This window comes from Peromyscus maniculatus, chromosome 9 (genome assembly GCF_049852395.1).
Source record: "Peromyscus maniculatus bairdii isolate BWxNUB_F1_BW_parent chromosome 9, HU_Pman_BW_mat_3.1, whole genome shotgun sequence".
Lineage (NCBI taxonomy): Eukaryota > Metazoa > Chordata > Mammalia > Rodentia > Cricetidae > Peromyscus > Peromyscus maniculatus.
Genome location: NC_134860.1, coordinates 119,643,211 through 119,669,274, shown reverse-complemented (window position 1 = coordinate 119,669,274; position 26,064 = coordinate 119,643,211). Strand labels below are relative to the sequence as shown.

The 26,064-nt window shown below is 43.4% G+C and overlaps 2 protein-coding genes across 2 annotated transcripts in view; one reads left to right on the top strand and one right to left on the bottom strand.

The window, feature by feature from the left end:
- Tm9sf2 (transmembrane 9 superfamily member 2) overlaps positions 1-25,357 on the bottom strand; it is a 62,437-nt gene extending 37,080 nt beyond the window's left edge. Inside the window, exons 1-2 of the mRNA XM_006978775.4 lie at positions 23,786-25,357; positions 126-193 (exon numbers count right to left, since the gene is read on the bottom strand). Of these exons, the coding sequence (XP_006978837.1) occupies positions 126-193; positions 23,786-23,956 (239 nt within the window). The 5' untranslated portion in view covers positions 23,957-25,357. The remainder of the gene's footprint in view (positions 1-125; positions 194-23,785) is intronic.
- On the top strand, positions 23,831-25,526 carry LOC143267471 (uncharacterized). Its single transcript, XM_076545599.1, has 2 exons — positions 23,831-24,334; positions 25,079-25,526. Exons 1-2 carry the CDS (start codon positions 24,139-24,141, stop codon positions 25,381-25,383), a joined length of 501 nt encoding a protein of 166 aa, XP_076401714.1. The 5' UTR covers positions 23,831-24,138; the 3' UTR covers positions 25,384-25,526.
- Positions 25,527-26,064: the final 538 nt, after the last annotated feature.

Here is a 26,064-nt window from a genome sequence, read left to right as displayed (position 1 = left end):
TTTTTTTTTAATTTAATAACCATTTAGCAATTCATCTTACAGAACCTCTGCAACTGTAATCAAGCCACTTCAATTAAATGTTTCCTTATAAGAAAAAAAAAAAAAAAAACAAGCAGGAAACTTACGCTGTATATTCATAAGGAAGAACAGATTCCACGGAGTCAAGCCGGTTAACAAACAGCTCTATCTCAGCCTAAAATAAGGAAGCACAGGATTAGAACATGAACCCTGAAGAAGACACAGGTCATGCTAGTATTAAACCACTCTCTTATAAATATTCAATTAATGAGTTATATGCATTTAAAACATAGCTATATAACTTTTACAGATGTGTCTCCAATATTTCTAATGCTTTTTAAATTCTAAATTTTCTAAAATACTGAATAAGGTATTTTAAAAAGCATTTTTCTCATTGTTTTTAAAAGTCTGATTTCCAAATGCAGCACTTCATTCGACAGCACAAAAGTAGTTTCTATTTGTAGGGGATGGAGAGGTGGTTAAGAGGGTGTACTGCTCTTGCAGAGGACCGAGTTCAGTACCCAGCACCCCTGCCAGTTTAGCTCACGGCCGTATCTCCAGCTCTAGAGGACTGGATGCCCTCTTCTAGACTCTCAGAGCAAGCGCGCGCGCGTCGCGCACACACACACACACACACACATTCACACAATCCTAAATAGAAACAAAATTATCTCTTAGAAAGTAGTTTCTGTTCCAGAACAACCAGTGCTACAAAGACCTTGTCTCAATAAACAAGCAAGCAAGCAAGCAAGCAAACAAACATAAAAAAAACTTTCACTGAGCATACACTTTAATCCCAGCACTTGGGAGGCAGAGACAGGTGGATCTGTTGAGTTTGAAGCCAGCCTGGTCTACAGAACAAGTTCTAGGACAGAGAAACTTTCTCAACACAAAACAAACAAATCAGCAATCTCTCCTTTAAAACACACCACAACCAAGAAATGCTGCTACAGTGGTTCAATTTTTTCAATCAACCACACTGTGAATATAATCCCATGCATATGTGCTCTCTTAAACAGCCAGGAGATGACCACATTGTCTAGAGTTGGAGGACAGTTATGATCAATCTGAGAATGGCACACTACAATTAGTAACAGTGAAGATCGTTTACAAGGACTAGATCAATTTTAACACCAAGGAGAAGGAGAAGTGCTGTGGGATGGTCTGTATGGCAAATTACTCTGATTGGTCAATAAATAAAACACTGATTGGCCAGTGGCTAGGCAGGAAGTATAGGCAGGACTAACAGAGAGGAGAAAAGAAAAACAGGAAGGCAGAGGGAGACACTGCCAGCAGCCACCATGACAAGCAGCATGTGAAGATGCTGGTAAGCCATGAGCCATGTGGCAAGGTATTGATTTATGGAAATGGATTAATTTATAAGAACAGTTAGTAAAAGTCTGCCACGGCCATACAGTTTGTAAGCAATATAAGTCTCTGGGTTTACTTGTTTGGGTCTAAGCGGCTATGGGACTGGCGGGTGACAAAGATTTGTCCTGACTGTGGGCAAGTCTGGAAAACTTTAGCTACAAATGGTGCCCAACGTGTTGGCAAGAGATTCCACTTAAAACCTGAGTGAAAAGATTCTAAAACGGAGCTAAAAACAGTTCCTAGTTGTCTCTTTCAAGCTAGCTGCAGCCTGCATGTTTGAGCTACTATCTACTATGGCGGGTTCCTGGCATGTGCGCTTGACCTGCAATATGGCGGGAATGAGGCCTCTGCAAGTGGCACATTAAGCTGCGTGGTGGATTTAGCCTTTGCTAGTACAAAACAAAAAAAGTTTTCTGGGGCTACACACTGCTTTGATAGAAGCATAGACCCACTATTTCTGAGAATTGATGGCTCCCAGAGCTGGCAGAAAACGTACCTCCGCCATGTTGGGAAGCTGAAGTGGGCAGAGCCAGCAGCCACAGCGCCATTTCAGTCTTAAAAGGCTGCAGTTTAAAGCAATAGGCTCAAGGTAATATAAAAAATAAGCCACGTAAAGATGGCTACCACAGAGAGAATCTGGATTATGTTCTCTTTGATATTTGTAACTGAAGAAAAACATTTGATTACAAAAGCTGTTGAGTTATGCCAAAATGTGTATTTTTAAAGGCACCTTGACTTCAAAATTTGGATGTAAGGATATGTTGCTTTGGAAAGGAGGCTCTGCTTTTGTTTCCACAGAAAGCCAGAGGCTATGGATTTGTTCCAGATTAAGATACATCAGGTTTGACCAGCCAAGACCCCCTGAAAGGTCTCCGATGACACCATGGCCCAGATGATCCAACATCCAGAATGGTGTGAAGGCAACTGGCTCAGATGATATAGCCTCACGGACTACTCCATAATCCTAAAATTTTCTTTGTGTCCCCATAAGATGCAGCGCCCACCTCCAGCAGGAAGTAGTAAGAGAAGCTACGCCCAAATTCCCAAATTATATGTAATTTTACTTTGTTAAGGTTAAAACCTTCCTTTAAAAAAAAAAGAAAGAAAAAAAGAAAGAAAAGGGGAAGTGCTGTGGAATGCTCTGTATGGCAAATTACTCTGATTGGTCAATAAGTAAAACACTGATTGGCCAGTGGCTAGGCAGGAAGTATAGGCAGGACTAACAGAGAGGAGAAAAGAAAGAACAGGAAGGCAGAGGGAGACACTGCCAGCTGCTGCCATGAAAAGCAGCATGTGAAGACACCGGTAAGCCATGAGCCACGTGGCAAGGTATAGATTTATAGAAATGCATTAATTTAAGCTATAAGAACAGTTAGCAAGAAGCCTGCCACGGCCATACAGTTTGTATGCAATATAAGTCTCTGTTTACTTGGTTGAGTCTGAGCAGCTGTGGGACTGGCGGGTGACAAAGATTTGTCCTGACTGTGGGCAAGCCTGGCAAACTTTAGCTACATAAAAGAGCTAACTCAACTTTTTAGGAAACATGGACTAAAAGGCATCTTTGTACTAAAGCTTTCAAAATGTCTCCTAGATACAGATGAAGCTTCCCAGGAAGCCATATGTGTCCTGAAATACTTTTGGTGCTAAACAAAAATTGAAAGAGAGCTAATGGGGCAAATATCTTCACTTAAGACTGAGTTGAGACTGCTGTGGCTTCCTCTGAGACCAAGAGGCAGCCATTAAAAGCCACACTGCCGTTCTGACCTCACCAGTACTCAACACCTGCTAACACCCCACTCACCAAAAAGCAAAACACGATACACAATGTGCAATATAACAGGCCAAAAGGGCCGACAAGACAGCTCAGCAGGAAAAACTGCTTGCTGTGTGAGTCTGACGACCTGAGCTCACTATCCAGATCAACTCCTGAGACTGTCCCTGAATTCTACATGCTTGCCTCTCCCCCACTAGAAAACCTTAAAAATTAAACTAATAATTAAGTACACTGTCATTAGAGGTAAAACAGAGCAGACCAAAGTATAAACTGTGGGCCAGACTGCCCGGGTTCCAAACCTTGTACAATCACTATTAACTGTGTGATTTGGGCCAAGTTATGTAACATGTCAGTTTCCTCATGGGTGCTCCAGTTTTCTTATCTGCAAAATGGTGGTAATCTTTATCTTGTAGGGCTATGCTAGATTACTGGTTGCCATTTATAAAGTGTCTAAACAGTGTCTAACACAATGCTAAAATACAGACAAAAAAATTGATACTACAAACAGGTGGAGTCTAATAAAATTACTGTGTTCATCTGCTAAACTCCTAAAGACATTATTAGCCTTCATAAACAGTTTCACAGGCAAACTCTATACTTCTACTCAAGAAATAGCACCTCAATAGCCACACTGGCTCCAGCCACCCAATATGTCTCTTTACATAAAAATATGCCATTGGTCATTTCAGCAAAAAAGATGATGGGACATGACGTTTCAGCACCACAGAATGTTTGAGTAATTAAAGACAAATATATACAACTGCTGTGAAAGCAAAACTTCTAGATGATGGGTTACTTGGTCAAAGGAATTTTCGCTAACATTGTTATGAAGACATACCTGAATACAAATACTCTGACATCTAGTAAAGAAAGAAAGGTCTCGGTAGACAGGCCCGGTGGCAGAGACAAGCAGACGCAGGTAGGCCTGCGGCGGGGGCCGGTGGAGGTAGACGGGCCCAGCGGCGGCAGCCGACAGGGATATTCAGACCCAGCGGCAGCCGGCAGAGACATTCAGGCCCAGCGGCGGCCCACAGAAGTAGACGGGCCCAGCGGCGGCCCGCTGAGGTAAACGGGCCCGGCGGCAGCGGCCGACAGGGACATTCAGCCCCGGCAGCACCCGGCAGAGACATTCAGGCCCAGCGGTGGCCCACAGAGGTAGACAGGCCCGGCGGCAGAGACAAGCAGACGCAGGTAGGCCTGCGGCGGCGGCCCGCGGAGGTAGACGGGCCCAGCAGCAGCCCGCTGAGGTAGACGGGCCCAGCGGCGGCAGCCGACAGAGATATTCAGGCCCGGCGGCAGCTGGCAGAGACATTCAGTCCCAGCGGCGGTCCACAGAGGTAGACAGGCCCGGCGGCGAAGACAAGCAGACGCAGGTAGGCCTGTGGCGGCGGCCTGTGGAGGAAGACGGGCCCAGCGGCAGCCTGCTGAGGTAGACGTGCAGCGGCCGACAGGGACATTCAGGCCCGGTGGCGGCCCCCAGAGGCAGACAGACCCAGCGGCAGCTGACAGGGACATACAGGCCCGGCGGCGGACCGCAGAGGTAAACAGGCCCAGGGACGGAGACAAGCAGACACAGCTTGGAACAGGGACGCCCCTAACCCCAACATCTGGGGAAGAAGCTATCTCCGTGGGTCAGAACCAGAACGAATCTGAACACTCCGTCTGAGGACAACCCAGGGCCCAGCTGCTGATCCTGTGAAACCCAACAACTTGGAGGTGTTGGTGAGACTACCCTGCTCAGCTGAAACCCATCTGGGAGAGGATTCAGATGCCTACAGTTTAAAGTCTGAAGAAACAAGATCAGCTGAGGAGTTGACAAATGAACAAAAAGTGACCTGAGAACACAGAAGAAGGCGCTACCCAGACACCAAACCAGATCACCAGAATCATAAGTATATAATTCACCGATCGAAATCAGCTGCCCCTAAAGAAATAGCCCAAAAGCACCAATTTAACCAAGAACCCCTACTAAACCAAGACTAAAAATTAGAACAAGAGAGGCACTCTCAGACACAGACACCACCTGCACCTCACAGAGGAAGAGATGAGTAGGCGCCAGTGCAAAAATACAGGCAACAACATAAAGACCTATATGGCAACATCAGAACCTAGTGATTCTACACCTGCAAGACCTAAACATACCATGACAGAAGAAACAGAAGAAATCAACCCTAAAAATGACATTAAGAAGATGATAGAGGCCCTTAAAGAAGAAATAAAACATTCCCTCAATGAGGAAATAAAAACTTTCCTTAAAGAGGAATTGAAAAACTACCTTAAAGAGGAAATAAAAACTTTCCTTAAAGAGGAAATAAAAAACTCCCTTAAAGAAGAAATAAAAACTTCCCTTAAAGAGGAAATGAAAAACTCCATTAAAGAGGAAATAAAAAACTCCCTTAAAGAAATGGAAGAAAAAACGAACAAAAAATGGGAAGAAATCAAAGAAAGCCAAGAAAAAGCAATTAAACAGATGAAAGAAACATTCCAAGATCTGAAAAATGAATTTGAGACAATAAAGAAAACACATGCTGAGGGAATGCTGGAAATAGAAATCCTGACAAAACGAACAGGAACTACAGAAACAAGCATAACCAACCGATTGCAAGAGATGGAACAGAGAATCTCTGACACTGAAGACACGATAGAGAAAATAGATTCGTCAGTCAAAGAAAACAATAAAGACAAAAAAGTCCTAACACAAAACGTCCAGGAAATTTGGGACACCATGAAAATACCAAACCTAAGAATAATAGGGATAGAAGAAGGAGAAGAATACCAACTCAAAGGCACAGAAAATATATTCAACAAAATCATAGAAGAAAACTTTCTTAACCTAAAGAAAGAAATACCTATGAAGATACAAGAAGCTTACAGAACACCGAATAGGCTGGATCCAAAAAAAAAGTCCCCTCGCCACATAATAATCAAAACACTAAACACACAGAATAAAGAAAAAATATTAAGAGCTGCAAAGGAAAAGGACCAAGTAACATATAAAGGCAAACCCATCAGAATAACACCAGACTACTCAATAGAGACTATGAAAGATAGAAGATCATGGACAAACCTCATGCAGACACTAAGAGACCATGGATGCCAACCCAGACTATTATACCCAGCAAAACTCTTAATCACCATAGGCGGAGTAAACAAAATATTCCAGGATAAAACCAGATTTAATCAATACCTGTCCACAAACCCAGCCCTACAGAAAGCACTAGAAGGGAAAATTCAACCCAAAGAAGCTAAACACATCCATGAAAAATCAAGCAATAGATAATCCTACACCAACATACACCACAGAAGGACAACACAACACAACCAAAAAAATAACAGGAATTAACAATCACTGGTCATTAATATCCATCAATATCAATGGTCTCAACTCACCTATAAAAAGACACAGGCTAACAGAATGGATTAGAAAACAGGACCCATCCATATGCTGCATACAAGAAACACACCTTAACTCCAAAGACAGACACTACCTCCGAGTAAAGGGCTGGGAAAAGGTTTTCCAAGCAAATGGACCTAAGAAACAAGCTGGTGTAGCTATCCTAATATCTAATAAAATAGACTTCAAACTAAAATCAATCAAAAGAGACCAGGATGGACATTACATATTCATCACAGGAAAAATCCACCAAGATGAAGTCTCAATTCTAAACATTTATGCTCCAAATACAAAAGCACCCACATTCATAAAAGAAACACTACTAAAGTTTAAAACACACATCAAACCCCACACATTAGTAGTGGGAGATTTTAACACACCACTCTCACCAAAAGATAGATCTACCAGACTGAAACTTAACAAAGAAATAAAGGACCTAACAGATGTTATGACTCAAATGGACCTAATAGATATCTACAGAATATTCCATCCTAACACAAAAGAATATACCTTCTTCTCAGCACCCCATGGAACCTTCTCAAAAATTGACCACATGCTTGGACACAAAACAAATCTCAACAGATACAAAAAAATTGGAATAACCTCCTGTATTTTATCAGACCACCAAGCCTTAAAGTTAGAACTCAATAACAACAAAAATTATAGAAAACCCACAAACTCATGGAAACTGAATAATACCCACCTGAAACATCAATGGGTCAAGGAAGAAATAAAGACAGAAATTAAAGAGTTCCTAGAATTCAATGAAAATGAAAGTACAACATACCCAAACTTATGGGACACTATGAAAGCAGTGCTAAGAGGAAAATTCATAGCTCTAAATGCACACATAAAGAAGATGGAGCAATCCCATACCAATGAATTAACAGCACAACTGAAAGCTCTAGAACAAAAAGAAACAACCTCACCCAGGAGAAATAGACGCCAGGAAATAATCAAATTGAGGGCTGAAATCAACGAAATAGAAAACAAGAGAACAATACAAAAAATCAATGAAACAAAGAGTTGGTTCTTTGAAAAAATCAACAAGATAGACAAACCACTAGCCAAATTAACCAAAAGGCAAAGAGAGAACACCCAAATTCACAAAATCAGAAATGAAAAGGGAGACATAACAACAGACAATGAGGAAATCCAGAGAATCATCAGATCATACTTCAAAAACCTGTACTCCACAAAAATGGAAAACCAGGAAGAAATGGACAATTTTCTGGATAAATACCAAATACCAAAATTAAATCAAGACCAGATAAACCATTTAAATAGACCAATAACCCCTAAAGAAATAGAAACAGTCATCAAAAGTCTCCCAACTAAAAAAAGCCCAGGACCAGATGGTTTCAGTGCAGAATTCTACCTGACTTTCAAAGAAGAACTAATACCAATCCTCTTCAAAGTGTTCCACACAATAGAAACAGAAGGAACACTACCAAACTCTTTTTATGAGGCTACAATTACCCTGATACCCAAACCACACAAAGATGCAACAAAGAAAGAGAACTACAGACCAATCTCCCTCATGAACATTGATGCAAAAATACTCAACAAAATATTGGCAAACTGAATCCAAGAATACATCAAAACAATCATCCATCACGACCAAGTAGGATTCATCCCAGGGATGCAAGGATGGTTCAACATACGGAAATCAGTCAATGTAATACACCATATAAACAAACTGAAAGAAAAAAACCACATGATCATCTCCCTAGATGCTGAAAAAGCCTTTGACAAAATCCAACACCCCTTCATGATAAAGGTCTTAGAAAGAATAGGAATACAAGGAACATTTCTAAACATAATAAAAGCAATTTATAGCAAGCCAACAGCAAACATCAAATTAAATGGAGAGAAACTCAAAGCGATACCACTAAATTCAGGAACAAGACAAGGCTGTCCACTCTCCCCATATTTATTCAATATAGTACTAGAAGTTCTAGCTAGAGCAATAAGACAACAAAAGGAGATCAAAGGGATACAAATTGGCAAGGAAGAAGTCAAACTTTCACTATTTGCAGATGATATGATAGTATACATAAGTGACCCCAAAAACTCTACCAGGGAACTTCTACAGCTGATAAACTCCTTCAGTAAAGTGGCAGGATACAAGATCAACTCAAAAAAATCAGTAGCCCTCCTATACACAAATGATAAAAGGGCTGAGAAAGAAGTCAGAGAAACATCACCCTTTACAATAGCCACAAATAATATAAATTACCTTGGGATAACACTAACTAAACAAGTGAAAGACCTTTTTGATAAGAACTTTAAATCTCTAAAGAAAGAAATTGAAGAAGATATCAGAAAATGGAAGGATCTCCCATGCTCATGGATAGGTAGGATTAACATAGTAAAAATGGCAATCTTACCAAAAGCAATCTACAGATTCAATGCAATCCCCATCAAAATCCCAACACAATTCTTCACAGACTTGGAAAGAAAAATACTCAACTTTATATGGAAAAACAAAAGACCCAGGATAGCTAAAAGAATCCTATACGATAAAGCAACCCTTGGAGGCATCACCATCCCGGACCTCAAACTCTACTATAGAGCTATAGTAATAAAAACAGCTTGGTACTGGTATAAAAACCGACATACGGACCAATGGAATCGAATTGAAGACCCTGACATTAATCCATGCACATATGAACACCTGGTTTTTGACAAAGGAGCCAAAACTATACAATGGAACAAAGAAAGTATCTTCAACAAATGGTGCTGGCATAACTGGATGTCAATATGTAAAAGATTACAAATAGATCCATATCTGTCACCATGCACAAAACTCAAGTCCAAGTGGATCAAAGACCTAAACATAAATCCAGTTACACTAAACTTAATAGAAAAGAAGATAGGAAGCACTCTTGAACGCATTGGCACTGGAGACCATTTCCTAAATAAAACACCGACAGCACAGACCCTGAGCACAACCATTAATAAATGGGACCTCTCAAAACTGAGAAGCTTTTGCAGGGCAAAAGACACAGTCAATAAGACAAAAAGACAGCCAACAGATTGGGAAAAGATCTTCACCAACCCCACATCTGACAGAGGATTGATCTCCACAATATATAAAGAACTCAAGAAACTAGACATCAAAGCTCTGAACAGTCCAATTAAAAAATGGGCTAAAGAGCTAAACAGAGAATTCACAAAACAAGAACTACAAATGGCTGAAAGACATTTAAAGAAATGCTCAACATCCTTAATCATCAGAGAAATGCAAATCAAAACGACTCTGAGATACCACCTTACACCTGTTAGAATGGCTAAGATCAAAAACACCAATGACAACCAATGTTGGAGAGGATGTGGAGCAAAGGGAACACTCCTCCACTGTTGGTGGGAATGTAAACTTGTACAACCACTATGGAAATCAGTATGGCGGTTTCTCAGAAAATTAGGAATCGAACTACCTCAAGACCCAGCCATCCCACTCTTGGGCATATACCCAAAGAATGCTGATACATACCATAAAGATACATGCTCAGCTATGTTCATAGCAGCACTATTTGTAATAGCCAGAACCTGGAAACAACCTAGATGCCCATCAACGGAAGAATGGATGAAAAAAATGTGGTACATATACACAATGGAGTACTACTCAGCAGAGAAAAACAATGAAAGCATGAAATTTGCAGGCAAATGGATGGAACTAGAAAAAATCATCCTGAGTGAGGTAACCCAAACCCAGAAAGACAGTTATGGTATGTACTCACTCATTGGTGGATTCTAGATATAAAATGAACAATCAGACCACAACCCATAGAACCATAGAGGCTATATATATAGCATGGAGGTCCCTAGGACGACTGTGGCATATAATAAATTTCAGTTTTACTCAATTATTGAAAAAAAAATAGCCAAATGAATGGAAACACATGAACTATGAACCAAAGACTGAGGGGCTCCCAGCTGGATCAGGCCCTCTGAATAGGTGAGACAGTTGATTGGCTTGATCAGTTTGGGAGGCATCTAGGCAGTGGGACCAAGTCCTGTGCTCATTCCATGAGTTGGCTGTTTGAAACCAGGAACTTATGCAGGGACACTTGGCTCAGTCTGAGAGGAAGGGACTGGACCTCCCTGGACTGAGTTTACCAAGTCGATCACAGTCCTCGGGGGAGGACTTGTCCTGGAGGAGGTGGGAATGGAGGGTGGGCTGGGGGTAAGGGGAGGGCGTGGGAGGGGGGAGAATAGGGGAACCCATGGCTGATATGTAGAACTGAATGGTATTGTAAAATAAAAAATATATATCACAAAAAAAAAAAAAGAAAGAAAGGTCTCTAAAAATCTAATTCAGTTTATCTCTAGATTTCTCTAGACTTATTATATTCCATGTAACTTTCTATGTTTTCACTTTCAAAATCTGCAGGCCTACATTGTAATCACATAATACAAGTCAACCGCTATCATTAGGTGTATCCTTTCTCACCCTTGTCTTGGGAAGCTAGGCTGCCCAAGGCTTAAATCCTAACTCTGACCCCAGCTGAGTGTCTAGGCAGGTTCCTCTTTCCTGTGTCTAAAAGAATGAAAATGATAACCCCATTTTCTAGCAGTTCTTGAGAAGCTTCACCAATGGCAGGTCCAAGGTGAAAGCAACGGCTTACTACTGTGTAGCAACGTCCGACAGAACTTGAATGATGGAGTGCTCTTCGTCTGCACTGTTGGATGCAGCAGTCTCTAGGCCACTTGAAGCTATCGGGCACTTAGGCTGTACTAGCCACTTAGAATGTGGTCGGTTATTGTAGCTCAACAAACTGAATTCTTAGCTTGTATATAATGCTAGCTAAATTTAAATAGTCACAGGAGGCCAATGGCTCCTGAATTGGGCAGAAAAGTAATAGAATATCAAGCAGCGTGGTGCCAGTTATATAAATAACCTCTTTGTATATTTAACATTTTTATTCCAGTTACTATAGCCTTTCTGTTCCAGAAAAAACAACTCTCATTTTATTAGTCCATCCCAGGGGTTGCAAACTTTTCCTATAAAGAGAGAGTAAACAGTTTACGTCCTGTAGTACCCACTGGCTCTATCCCTGTGGTATAAGAGCAGCCTAAACAACTGGTAACTGAGGATATGCCTGTGGTCCAGTAAGCTGAATGGGCTTAAAAAAAAAAATCAGATGTTCATGTAATTTTCAATCATTACTGAATAATATTCTTCTTTCCTCCATCTAAAAGCATAAAAACAATCTGTAGCTTGACAGCCTTCTGAGACCAGGCAGTGAGCTGGGTTGGACTTCCAGTTTACCTGTGAGCCTTACTTTTAGACACTGCTGTTCTTCAAGTTTCTGCACCACCATATCCAACTCTCTGTTCCTATTTTCTCATCTCTGGTGTCTTTGAGTCAAAACCCTTGAAAACTGAAAGGCTGCAATCTTTCCCACTGCCTATCTTCATCACGCCAGCTGGTTTTCTTGGGACTCTGCTGCACTCATATGTAGCAGGAATCTTAAAAGTTCTTATTAATAAAAACAAACCTGGAGCTAAGTATTGGGATGAATTGGAAGAACAGAGAGACAGAACAAGCCACAGCTAACCTCACCTGGCCAAATTCTCAGCTGGTCTTTGTAGCTAGAGTTTTCCTACCTTGCCCACAGTCAGGACAAATCTTTGTCACCCGCCAGTCCCACAGCTGCTCAGACCCAAACAAGTAAACACAGAGACTTATTTTGCTTACAAACTGTATGGCCATGGCAGGCTTCTTGCTAACTGTTCTTACAGCTTAAATTAATACATTTCCACAAATCTATACCTTGCCACATGACTCAAGGCTTACCGGCATCTTCACATGCTGCTTGTCCTGGAGGCGGCAGGCAGTGACTCCTTCTGCCTTCCTGTTCTTTCTTTTCTTTCTGTTAGTCCTGCCTATACTTCCTGCCTAGCCACTGGCCAATCAGTGTTTTATTTATTGACCAATCAGAGCAACACATTTGCCATACAGAACATCCCACAGCAGGTCTTGTTTCCTCAGACTGGAAGCCTTTGAGTCCTCATCCAGAATGAATCTCAGCTCAACTGCTGCTAGAAGCCTGAAAGCTTAACTAGCCACATGCCTCTAGTTTGTGGTCCTCATGCCTTATATATCATTCTGCACTCTGCCTCACTCCCTGGGATTAAAGGCTCACTTTCTGGGATTAAAGGTGTGAGTCACCATGCTTGGCTGTATCCTTGAACACATGGATTTCTGCCTCTGGAATGCTAGGATTAAAGGTGTGTGCTACCACTGCCTATCCTCTATGTTTAATATTGTGGCTGTTCTGTCTCTGACCCCAGATAAGTTTATTAGGGTGCACAATATTTCAGGAAACACAATACCACCTCACTCATACACACTTTTAACAGATATGTCATCAAGCAGAACTAGAGCAAAGTTCAAGGTTCAAGCACCAAAGTATCCTAGAATTACAAATGCCAATGTTACTTTTCAGTACTGTCCCTGTGTATAAATTCTCTGTGTATAAATACTCATCTCTCTCCTGTGATACTCAAAGCTAAGGGCTCATCCTCAAATATACATTCTTCTCAAATGTTCTTTCTAAACTTGTTCAAGACCAAATTAATTTACTTTATTTAGTCCAAATAAACTTAATGGACTCAATTTTGCTCTCTCATATGAATTGTTTTTGGAACTGGGTCCCATGTAGCCCAGATTGGACTTGACCTGCCTGTATAGCCATGGATGACCTTGAACTTCCTGCTCCCCTCCCAAATGCTGGGATTACGTAGAACATCACGCCAGGCTTCCCATGTAATTTTAAAAAAGCTTCTGAAATTGTAGTCCTATTAGCATTACATTTATAACAGATCTAATACTACCAATAAGTTAAAACATTTCATGTGTTCTCCTTGCTACAAACACCCTAATTAGCTTCAGATGTCAGTTCTGAAGTCTACAGAAAAATATACCCACCATCCTATAGCTACCCACTCCCTTAAGCTAGCCCATACCTGTCTTTAAATTCCAATTTAAAAGTCTTAGAAATCAAGCTTACTAGCTCCTTCTAAAACTCTTTTTTTTTTTTCTGAGTTAGGGTCTCACTATGGAGCCAAGCTGAGCCTGAACTCACGATCCTCCTGTCTCTACCTCCTAAGTACTGATCACAGACAAGTGCCATACCCCTGCCTCAGAGTAGACCTTTCATGACTTCTCTCTTCTCGAAACCATGCTAGCCTTCTGTTTCCATGACTTAGTGTCACTTAAACCAACTGTTCCCATCTCACTGCATCTACCTCTATTGCTCACTAGGCTTCACACCAGTTCTTGTCCTACTCTAGAAAATTATATTCATTTTATTAGTTTTTGCTAAGCTTGCATTTGGCATTTTATCCAATTAAATCTCCATTAAATTTACTTTCTCCGTTAACTTTCCCTGATCTAGCAAAGTAGCCTCAAATTGTACACATAGAAAAGGTGTTACAATGCCTCCAGATGGTATGTGTTGGCTCTGCTCTGTGGCACACAAAAAGTCTGTAATTACCAAGAGCTTTCCATAAAAACTTCCAACAATAGTGTTTTTCACAAATCTTCCACCTGAAAATGAAGTTCATTTTAACATTGCACATAAATTAGGAGCACAAGATCAGTTTGGCAACAGCAGAGCATAAGACTGCTGTGGGGGAAAAGATTAGGGGCTGGAGACACGACTCAGGAGCACATGCTCTTCTTCCAGAGGTGTTGATCTGATTCTTCTTCGGACCTCTGCAGGTACCCATAGCATACCCACACATTAAACAATTAAATTTTAAGATTTTAGGTCTAGTCTCAACAAACGTGATCTTGGGCAATTAATAACCTTGAATGTAGACTAGATGAGGCAATAACAAAAGAAAATGGTACATACAGTAGATGGCCCATAGCTCTATAACTGGTATGCAATTAAGTTAAATGAATAACTATGTGTACTTGCTGTCTGTTAGTTTACAAAAGCTGAACAATCTTGAATTTGGATGAAGATTTACTAGCATACGGGTAACTCCTTGGGCTTCTGCAAGAGGTCCTCTAGCAGTGGAAGTGGCAATGACTACATGCTGGGTGGGCCATTGCTTCTGCACAGCCATTGATCATATCGCAGCTACTCAGCTGGGTTTCTTAAACTTTTCTGCTTGTGACTGTAGCTAGGAAAATTTTTACACAGTTCTGAGTAATGGATAAAGAAAATAAGAATACAAATCAAACATTAATTGACATAACAATTATTTGGAATAATGTAATCATGCCAATCACTGAAAATGAAAGCAAATTTGCATACTCATAAGTAGAGGTGTTTGTCATTTTTAACATAAAAAAATAAATCATGTTGGCTGGAGAGATGGCTCAGAGGTTAAGAGCACTGGCTGCTCTTCCAGAGGACCCAGGTTCAATTCCCAGCACCTATTCAGCGGCTTACAACCATCTGCAACTACTACATTTGCATTTGTTAGGGAGAGCTATTGAGTCTCTATGGGGTTTAAATTTCTTATTAAAACAGCAAGCACTATAATCAGTGACATTTAGGTAATGGGGATGGGATAGGATGAATATGACCAAATTTTATAAAATGAAAATGTCATATATATTATAAACAAGTATGAAAAGCCCACTGTGGTTGGGTATGGTGGTGCACACCTTGAATCCCAGTGCTTGGGGGGCAGAGGCAGGCTCTGCGACTTAGAAGCCAGCCTGCTCTTTGCAGCTAGCTCTAAGCCAGCCAGGGCTACAGAGATTCTGTCTCATAAAGAGAGAAGAAAAGCCCACTGTTTTCTGTAATTAACGTATGCTAATAAAAAAAAACATAAAAGTGTTGAAAATCCTTTTTATTCCTTTGAGGCAAGGTCTCATGTATCCCAAGTTGCCCTTGAACTCATTCTTTAGCTGAGGATGACCCTGAACTCCTGATCCTGCCTCCACCTCCCAAGTGCTAAAATTCCATGTGTTTGGTGCCACCAAACCTGGCCTGGTATTTGATTTTAAGGTCATCATCTTCTGCTCTAAGCATCTTTATTCCCTACTCAAAAGTTAAATCCATCCCTTTAAACAGGGACGGCCAACTCGACAACGAGTGGCCGGAGAGGGCTTCAAAGACTGCTTCTCTCACCCCACTCTCAAACCTGGCTTTGTCATCACAGGCACACACAAAGCTCAACATCAAAGAGAATCCTACATCACTGAGACAAAGCAAGACTGAGTATAAACTCACACTAAGAAATCTGTATGGCAGAAGTGTGCCAGGAGCCAAGATGTCGAGAACTGATCTCCCCAAGAAGCAAATCAAGCACTTGAGCACAAGGGCCTTGCTTAACCGTGAGTGTGCGCTTCCGTAAAATGACCCCAAATGTAAAGGGTGTAGATGTAACCAACTGTCTTATTAAATAAGAAACACAGAACCAATGTAAAAGAGAAAGCCGAGAGGTCAGAGCTCAGAGCTAAAATCTCACCCTTCCTCCTGCGAGCTCCTAGCTTCCCAAAAGAGAGCTATTTCCTGTGTGTATATCTTTTTATAGTCTTTTGTTCTGCCTTCTCATTGGTTGTAAACCCAAACACGTGACTGCCTCGTCACTGTCTGAATGTACAGCCCCCCAGGTCTTTAAGGAGTATGTCTCCAATGCTGGCTGTATCCCTGAACACACAGAGATCTACTTAGCTCTTCTACCAAGTGCTGGGATTAAAGGTGTGCGCCACCACCACAACGCTCTTGCTATGGCTCTAATAGCTCTGACCCCCGGGGATCTTTATTTATTAACATACAATGAAAATCACATTTCAGTACAATTAGAATACCACCACAAAAGGGCACACTGAAGATCCTGCACATGGGACCTACGCAATATCAGCAAATGTTTATCCTCATTTCAGACCTACTCCTGAGAACTCACTTTTAGGAGTTGTGCTGAGAATTGGGCTGTTCTTTTCTAGTACTATGTTTTCAAAACAAACTTATCCAGGAAGGAAAATGGGACCAAATATTTAATCTTTCCTATTAAGTTTAGCCAGGATGACTCTATTTTTGCATTAAAAAAAATCTTCTATTAATCCTTGAAAACAAAATTTGCATGGCAAAATTTTTTATCTAGCGTAGAGTTCAGGGGTATCTCTTCTAAGTCATCTTCCCAGTGCATGTTTTTACTTTCTGTTTCAATCAGCCCACCCTGTGTGTGACCCCAGCTGTGGTCTGAACTGTGTCACTGCTTTGGACACACGGGTCAAGCTCAAGTGCTATGGTCCCTCTAGGTCCCTGCTCCTGGCTTCTGCTTCCCCCACTGCCATCACGTCAGCTCCACCTAACACCTACAATGAGGAAAGGGCCTCAGGGAAGGGCACAGCTTTGTACAAGGCCCAAAGCAAACAGCCAGGCAGTCACAGAGGGGTCTAAAATACAATAGCACAGATAGAAAGGAAAAGGGGAAGGCTACGCTGAGACTGATTTGAGAAAGTCTTTATTCTTATTTTATGTACATTGGCATTTTGCCTGCACATATGTCTGTGTAAGGGTGTCGGATCCCGTGGAACAGCAGGTACAGAAGTTGAGCTGCCATGTGGGTGCTGGGAACTGAACCCAGGTCCTCTGGAAGAGCAGCCAGTGCTCTTAACCACTGAGCCATCTCTCCAGCCCCGATTTGAGCAAGTCTTAATGCAGACATGATAAAATAAAAAATCTTAGCAGGAAGTTGTTAAACAGGAACTCACAGTACAATAAAAGGTAGGAGTGTTTTATTGTTCACATTGATCTTTTATTCAGGGCTCTTTCCTTATATCTCTGAAAAATAAAGTTTCAATTTTAGAGTGTATCAAAAAATGGAGTATAAATCTGACCTTGGGCAGGGGATGGCACACACTTGTAATCCTAGCATTCGGGAGGTAGAAACAGGAGGATCAGGAGTTCAAGGCCATACATTGGGATTACAAGGTCAACCTGGACTACACAAGACCCGGTCTAAAAACATTCCCAAAAAGAAAAAAATTTCCAAATTCTTATATAGATACACAGCTTTCTGGGGGACTAACACATCAATTCTGGATGTCTCGGTTCCCAGGAGGCAGGGCAGCAAAGCAGGAAAACAGAGGGCATCCCAGAGTGGTAAGAGGCTCGAGTGTGGAGTCAGGCAGTCCTGGGCTCATCTGCTTGGCTGAACTCTTACTGCCTCTGTGAATTTGAGACAATCGCTAAATGGTACTGAGCTTCCATTTCTCCTTAAAAATCCCAGAACAGTTATGGAGATTAACTGAGTTACTATGTGCCCAGAACACACAAAAGCTACAAACTGCAGTCACTATCATTAGCAGAGGACATTTAGTAGGCCTGAAAGATGACAAAGGGAAATTTTTTTTTTACAAGTTTCACCCAAAGCCTGCTATGGAGATTGAATTTTCTTCTTTCTTTTAATTTTTTTTTTTTTTCCTTTTAAGATAAGGTCTCACTATGTAGTTCTGGATGGTCTGGAACATGCTATGTAGGTACAGTAGGCTGACTGCCTCTGCCTCCCAAATGCTGGTATTAAAGCAGTGCCCCACCATGCCCAGCAGTTTACTTAATAGGCACAGAGAAGGATCCAGTTGCCACAGGAACTAGAAAACTTACTGAGAAGCCAGGATGGTAGGTGTCTGCCAGGAAGATTGGGAACAGGTAGTTTAAGGAACTTGGTGTGATAGTAAAGGCCAGCAAACTCCTACAGGACCCAGGGTACACTTGTAGGTTTACTTTGCTGTGATGTGGCATACATGCCTGAGACTTTGTTTCATGTACTTAGTTACACACCTTTGGAAGGAAGAACTGGAAGAATGTTTACTGACTGTAAAGTGAGTCTTCCCAATGCCAATACACACATTCCCAGGTTTCCAGAAGGTAAGAATCCACACTTTTATTCTAGAGAAAACTACGAGGGTATAACACTAAATAACAGTAAAGGCTAACCACTTGTAACAATAAATACACACATAAACTAATTTTTCTTTCAATACTTCAAAAATCTTCATATTACATCAGTCAAATGTTAGAGACACTCTGCTCTGTTCAGAGCAACACACAGGCCTGCTTTTTAAAATCTGACTCATTCCATGTTTGAAAGCAACTGCTCCTAAAATAGCAGACACAATTTATAAAAACTTCTAAAAATAACTATCAAGAAAGGAAGGTTAAAAGTATGACTGAGTAAGCTTTCATTTTATCAGGGTTGCTGAACTAAAGTATTTGAGTTTTGCTGTTGTTAGCTACTAGGGAGTGGAGTTAAGTCATCTTTCTTCCTTTTTTTTTTTTTTTTTTTTTTTTTTTTTTTTTTTTTTTTTTTGAGACAGGGTTTCTCTGTGAAGAGTCCTGGAACTCACTCTGTAGACCGGGCTGGCCTGGAACTCACAGAGATCTGCCTGTCTCTGCCTCCCAAATGCTGAGATTAAAGGTGTGTGTATGTCACCAAGTCCAACCCCAGGGAAGAAATCCTTACTCTTTCCCCTAAGAATAGGATCTCTATATTAGTCAGTAAAAAGGTGTCCAATGTTTCGAGAGCTTGTGCTATTTTAGTTCTTAGGTCTGAACTGACATTAAGAAGCCAAATATTGACAGTTAAAATTGTAAAGGTGAACTGTCACTAATCTTCAATTACTAGCTACTACAATACCACTCACTCCACTTGAGACCTGGTCCAAAGCTAACCAGCACACAGCAGCTAAGTGAGAGAGTCAAAACTTTTATATTAATGGGAACTGTACATTTCACACTGTGCAGATCTACTCACTCTGATCATACAGCCACATATCCCTGGATGGAGCAGAGGCTACAGGAACAGAACCCCATAGTGCATGCCTTCATTGTTATGGTCTTAAAAACTAACAAAACAAGGCACAGAAATGGGAGGAACACCAGACACCTCAATGGCACTGAAAGCTCCATGTGAAACGTGTTTCCAGGAATGGGGGTGTAGGTCAGTGGTAGAGCACATGGCTGGTATATTCAAGTCCCTGGGTTCAATCCTTAACACCACAAAAATTAAAAGAAAGTATCTCAGGTATCACCTCATAGTTCTTAATATATAACTAAGCTGAGACCTGGTAACAGCACACTCCTATAATCCCAACAGTAGGGAGGATAAAGCTGAACTATTTTGTACTTGAGGTCAGGAGAGCAAAAGACCATTTCAACAACCCAAACCAAAGCAACTGGGAAACAAATATTAATACTGGAATGCCATTCTTGCTAATGACCTGAGTTTGGTTCCTAGTACCCATGTCAGTGGCTCACAACCTTTGGTGGTATTTTATTTGTACTGAAATGTGATTTTGATTGTATGTTAATAAATAAAGTTGCCCGGGGGTCAGAGCTATTAGAGCCATAGCAAGAGCGTGGCGGTGGTGGCACACGCCTTTAATCCCACAGATCTCTGTGTGTTCAGGGATACAGCCAGCATTGGAGACATATGCCTTTAAGACCTGGAGGGCTGTACAGACAGGCAGTGATGAGGCAGTCATGTGTTTGGGTTTGCAGCCAATGAGAAGGCAGAACAGAAAGACTATGTAAAGACATACACACAGGAAGTAGCTCTCTTTCGGAGAGGTAGGAGCAACGCAGGAGCAAGGGTAAGATTTTAGCTCTGAGCTCTGACCTCTTGGCTTTCTCTTTTACATTGGTTCTGTGTTTCTTATTTAATAAGACAGTTGGTTACATCTACAACAACCTTTTGTAACTCGACCTCTAGTGGGATCTAAGCCCTGTCCTTCTCAGGCATGTGCTCGCATGCACACAAAGGCACACTAAAAATAGGGGCTAGAGAGATGACTTAAGACCACTGGCTGCTCTTCTAGAGGATTCAGGTTCTATCCAGCATCCACATGAAGCTAACAAGTGTCTGTAAGTTCAGTTCCAAGATATTCGATGTAGACTCCCTGGGCACATGATACAGATATACATGAAGGCAAAACACTCATACACAAGAATAAAGTTAAAATAAAATTAACATTTAAGAATATACAAATAGGAGCTGGAGAGATGGCTCAGTCATTATGAGCCAGCACTGTTCTTCTAGAGGACCTGAGTTCAATTCCCAGTACCCACCCATCTGGTGGCTACAACCACCTGTAACTTCAGCTCCGGGGATCTGACACATCTGGCCTCCACAGGCACCCATACTCATATGCATCTACACACAGACACACATAATTAAAAGTAAAAATAAATCTTTAAAAAAACAGAATGCACAAATAATTCCTGCTAAGCACATTCCAACAAAACTAATTACAACAGAGAAAAACTGAAACCAATCTAAAGCCTGACAAGCATAAATGGTTAAGCAATCCAGATAGCATATTGTTAAGAATAAAATGCTCCTGCCTCTAACAGACACAAGAATGCACACACATACATTTAAATGTATGCACATGCAATGGTATTATGCTCAAAAAGAGTAAGCCAGGAAAAATCAGTATTTATGAAGGCTAAGATCATTAACCAGAAACTAGAGGAACATAAATAGGATTTTATGTTCAGTGGACTCCTGTTTCTCTGCTAGAAAATTAAACATAAAACTTTGTTGTTGTTGTTGAGACAAGGTCTCTTTTCATATCCCTGTCTGTCCTGAAACTCATTATGTAGACGAGGCTGACCTCCACCTCAAGAGATGAGCTTGTCTCTGCCTCCCAAGTGCTAGCATTAAAGGTGTGCAAGGTGACAAAGTAGCCAAACCCTCAGTCTCTCAAATCCACCCTGAGACAAGGCAGAACGAGGATGTAAAAGACTGATTGCCACATACATGAACGGAGCTGTACTTGCTTCACTCCGCACTCATCCAGCACAAAGACAGTGCTACCCTATGAAGTCTAAAGTACCTTCCAAGGGGGGCACATAAGAAGCCAGCATGACTATCCTTGTGTTATAGAGGGGAAGGACCAGAAATAATAGAAACAGTATCCAAGTCCCTTCTGCCCTCCTTAAGAAACATGGGGTAGTGTGGTCTGAACCTTACGTTCTCCTGTCCCAATTCCTGGGTTGAAACATAGACCCTTAGGAAATGGTACTATGAAGGAAAGCCTTTTAGGGGATGACCAGGTCCTAGGGGCAGAGCTCCCATGAATGGTTTAGTGTCCTCAAAAAATGGCCTAAAGAAGTTCTTCCATTCCTTCCACCACATGAAGACATACCTGCATATAGACCAGGAAGAAAATGAAACCTCACCAGACTCTGAATCTGTGGGCACCTAAATCTTAGATTTCCAGCCTCCCAAACTGTGAAATAAATTTCTGTTAGGAAGAGAAAGGGAAGGAGTATTCACAAACGAGCAGTTACCATCCTGACTGATGTAATAAAAATTTAAACTGTTTACTATGCAGAGTACCTCCCCACTGGGAGGAAAGGGAAGAAGTGTAAGTTCTCCACACAAGCAAGCTGGAGGAGAGGCCAGCAACACACCCTTGTTTCTACTGGCCAATGCGGAGCAGCTGAGAAGATGAAAACTGAACATTCAGAAATATGATGTCTTGCCTACTTTATCCTTACATCTATCAAATTGAAAACCTCAAAGGGCCCGGTAAATTTTCAAAAAGATACTCAAAGACTTTGTGAGAGAAACCAAAACAAAACAACCACTGAGCTTGCAGACCACCTATAAATTCACTCACTCTCATCTCTAGTCTACTATGTCCTACGACACTTCTCTGCAGCTTCCCCTGAAGACTCCAAGTCACAAGCCTTTCCTCATCTGCTCTTGAGGTATATGTGGACACAATATCAGACTTCATTAATTTCTTCTCTAGTGGTTGCTAGAGGAGCTGGAAATGTTATTTTTCTCTCTGAGGAATTATGAATACAACACACATTCACTGTTCAGTTAAAGGCTAAGTACTCATTTGTAAAAGCTAGCTACTGGAAAATTACAAGAAAAAATCCAGTGTGCCTGCAAGACTGGACCTCACTTTGGGTCTGGAGGCAGAACTTTCTGCTCTGCGGGGTACCACAGTTAAAGACTGAACTGTTAGCCTGGGTCAATCTCATAGACTGAATCTTGGAGATTCATAGGCTTTTTTTTTTTTTTTAAAGATTTATTTACTTATTATGTACACAGTGTTCTGTCTGCATGTATGCCTGCAGGGCAGAACTCATTACAGATGGTTGTGAGCCACCATGTAGTTGCTGAGAATTGAACCTAGGACCTTTGGAAGAACAGCCAGTGCTCTTAAGCGCTGAGCCATCTCTCCAGCCCCTAGATTCACAGGCATTTTTTACAGATACAGGTTTGTTTGTTTCTTTTTAAAACTAGTGTGATTGTGTCAACACAACACAGGATAGCTGACAAATTTAAATCTAAAGAGAAACAGCAAAATGCAGTGGAAACTTTAATAGCCTCCCTAAAGGTCTAAAACAACCTCAGAGTTCACAACTGTGGTAAAGCTAGCAGTCATAAAATAAACACCAGCTTAAAAAATTTAGTATATCAGCCTATTTACAGATTGTAAACGTTTTCTGAACTATTATTTGAACTGTTAAAATTAACAGTTTCAAGGAGATCCTCGGTCCTCCAAATGGTTAAGTATTAGTAACTTAACGAAATAAAGGTGTACTGTGATGCTCTACACCTAATAACATGAAAGCCGCTATCAGCTGTAAACTGAAAAACATGTAGGCGAATGTTCTACGAAGCCAACATTTTCAAGATGGGTTCTTTCTTCCGCCGTATGCTCAAGTGTTTAAAACCATCCCGGAGAAACTCACTTGGAGTCTCTTAAATATGTTTATAGAGATTTTAAAAATACCATTTAAAGGCCAGGAATTAAGTGTCTCGATAACCAGTCTTACTAACGCAGTTTTTATGAGCGTTAGAATGTGTCACAATCCACAGGTTAAAATCAACTGCAAACCTTGAAGTTACGTATCAAAGTCCTAGAGAGAATGAACTGCGGTGACCAGGAGTTCCAGGAAAGTACAATGAAACGGGAAGCAATGAAAAGAAAAGTTACTGGAAGTTGTCGCTCTGCTGGGAGCGCCCTACGTGGGCAGCGGGTCACCCCGGGGAGCTGCGTGCAGGCCGGTCCGAGGGCGACCCGCTCGCCGCCGGAGTCCCGCCTGGGGCGAGTCCCGCCTGGGACGAGCCGCCCGGGCGCCCCGTCAACCCTTCCGAACGCAGCCCGGGGGACGCGGCCCCCGGCCCGCCACAGCTCGGGAATGCGACCCCACCCACGGCTACGCCCCCTCCCGGGCCCGACCCGCCGCCCCCGCAGGCCAGGCGGCCCGCCGGGCCTCCCCCACCTTGCACTCGTCGCTCTTCTTCTCTTCGGTGCAGAAGTTGACCGGCGCCAGGCCGGGCAGGTAGAAGGCGCTGCCCGGGTGCGGGCCCGGGACCGTCCCCAGCAGGAGCAGCGACAGCAGCAACAGCCGTGGGCCTCGCGCTGGCGGCGACGCGGGCGGCCTGGCGCTCATGCCGGCGGCTGCGAGAGGAGGGCGGCCGAGCCGAGGGGGGCGACGCGGGAGCAGGGGCGGGGGGCCCGGAGATCACCTGGAGGCCCGAGCGCCGAGCAGGCCGGCTCGCAACGGCTAGTTCCGGTTGCGCCGGGAGACACCGCGGGCCCCGCGACAGAAACCGAAGCGGGCCTCGACGGAGCATGCGCGGCCCCGCGTGCACATGCTCAGTGCGGGCGCCGCCCGCAAGCGCGGCGGGCTGCTTCCGGGCGGGGCGGGGCGGAGGTCCGCGTTCCGGGTTGGCAGCGCTCCGGCCGGATGACTTCCGTCTGCGGGCTTCCGGCTCGCGCCGTCCGGCTCCCGGGGCCGCTCTGACCCCGCGGAACGCCTGGCTTCTCGGTAACTTCCTGGTACACGCCCGTCAGCTCAGGACTGATGAGCCCAGTACTTACCGGTGGGGACCGAGTCGGTGGATGAAGGAAAGTTCCCACATGTTCCCAAGGAGTAAAAAACAATTTGACCATAAAAAGCCGATGGACCCCCACCGCCCCGGGGAGCCTTAGACGCCAATCGAGTTCCTCCCTCGAGCGCATCATTGTAGAGTATTGAACATTAACAGCCCTGGTGACCGTGACCAGGTTTAAGGAGGGGCAAATTCAGGACGTGGGTAAATTAGGAAGTCTGGAGTCCCGCGGGCTGTCATCTACTTGTGGGTGTTCATAGACTTCTCCCGCTGGTCCAGCACCCCAGAGAACCCCCGACGGGCCCGGCAGAGCGCTCCGGCTCTGGAGCGCCGCCATCGAGCATCGGGACCCTTGGAGGCCCCTGAGCTCGTCAAGGCAGAAAGGAGACTCGGAAGGACCCAGGAGGGTGCCCCTCTTCCTACAGACCTGTGGGACACCGTCGTTCTCCCAGAGGCTCCCACTTTTGTAACACAGGGAGCGGGGAAGTGTGTCCACACACTCAGGTTTGGGCCGGGCGGGCCATGACAGCTCCCGCTGCGCAGAGAAGCAGCGGCTGCTGTCTACAGGGGGTAGACAGGGGGTTCACACCCCATTACTTATTTTTCTGACGCTACCAGACTTGACCTTCCCTGGCGCCGCCTCCGCTCCAACCTTGTCGTTACCATTCTTTCTTCCTCAGGTAACAGCACCCTGCCTCAAACCTCGTTCCCTAGAGCGCACATGCTGTGCGCGGGGCCACCCAACCATGGGCTGGGTCCTTTCCGTGGTCCCCAAGCGCAGAACTACGCCCGGGCTACCGGGCTGGTCGTCTCGGCTTCTCCTTGTGAGAGGGACAATGTACAGTGTGGGTGTCCCTCAATCCCGCCGGTGCCCCGCGGTGTCTACCCCTTCGGGAACTGTATTTATTGGTTCACTGTTTGCCCGGTCTCTGCATCTTCCGCCTCCATAACCCGGGCCCGGAGAACCGAGGACGAAGCGAACTAAACGGACGACACACGTTCTAGATCTGAATTTAGAACCGCAGACTCGGGGCGCTGAAGCTTGAGGTTTCCCAGACGCATTTCACCCGCCCTCTTTCACAGAGCAAGACCGAGAACGGCCTCCAGGGTGGCCTGGACCACTCGGTACTGCTGAACCCACGGGACCCTAGGTGTTTTCCTCCAGTCCCCGCCACTGTCATACTCTGGGCAAAGTAAACAACAACACCCGGACACGCGGAGTCTGAGAACGAAAACGGCGTCGGGATTGCTGACAGAGGACTCGCCCGGAGCGCAGCAGGGACAGGACTACGCAGAGCCGGTACGCCAACGCCTATTTTGACACGTCACCGCGCTTGGCCGCTTTTTGGTTGGTAGACCTCTACTTCCGGATCCGGTCTCTCCTGTATAACGCTCCACCTGCGGTTCCCTAGGTTACCTGATGGCGGGGCGATCCAGGGCTGGGGAGCGCCTGGTTGGTGAACACAGATGGGCGGAAACGCGAAAGGAGTGGAGAGTTCTCTTCCAAGCTGGGAAAAAGGGAACTTTCCTCTGCGTTTTCCCCACGGACCGCGATGCTCTTTTCCGCACACTAATGATAACGCTGGCTGGAACAAAACCTGAGGAATGTGATTTTCCTCTGTGCTGCAAACTGCATTTGTCAATTCGGAGAAGCTGAGGAAAGGAA

Bases quoted from the DNA above. Each gene is read 5' to 3' on its own strand.
- LOC143267471 (XM_076545599.1), top strand. From the start codon at position 24,139: ATGCGCGGCCCCGCGTGCACATGCTCAGTGCGGGCGCCGCCCGCAAGC. The intron at 24,335-25,078 runs GTAACTTCCTGG...TTTCTTCCTCAG, and splicing joins GCGGAACGCCTGGCTTCTCG to GTAACAGCACCCTGCCTCAA.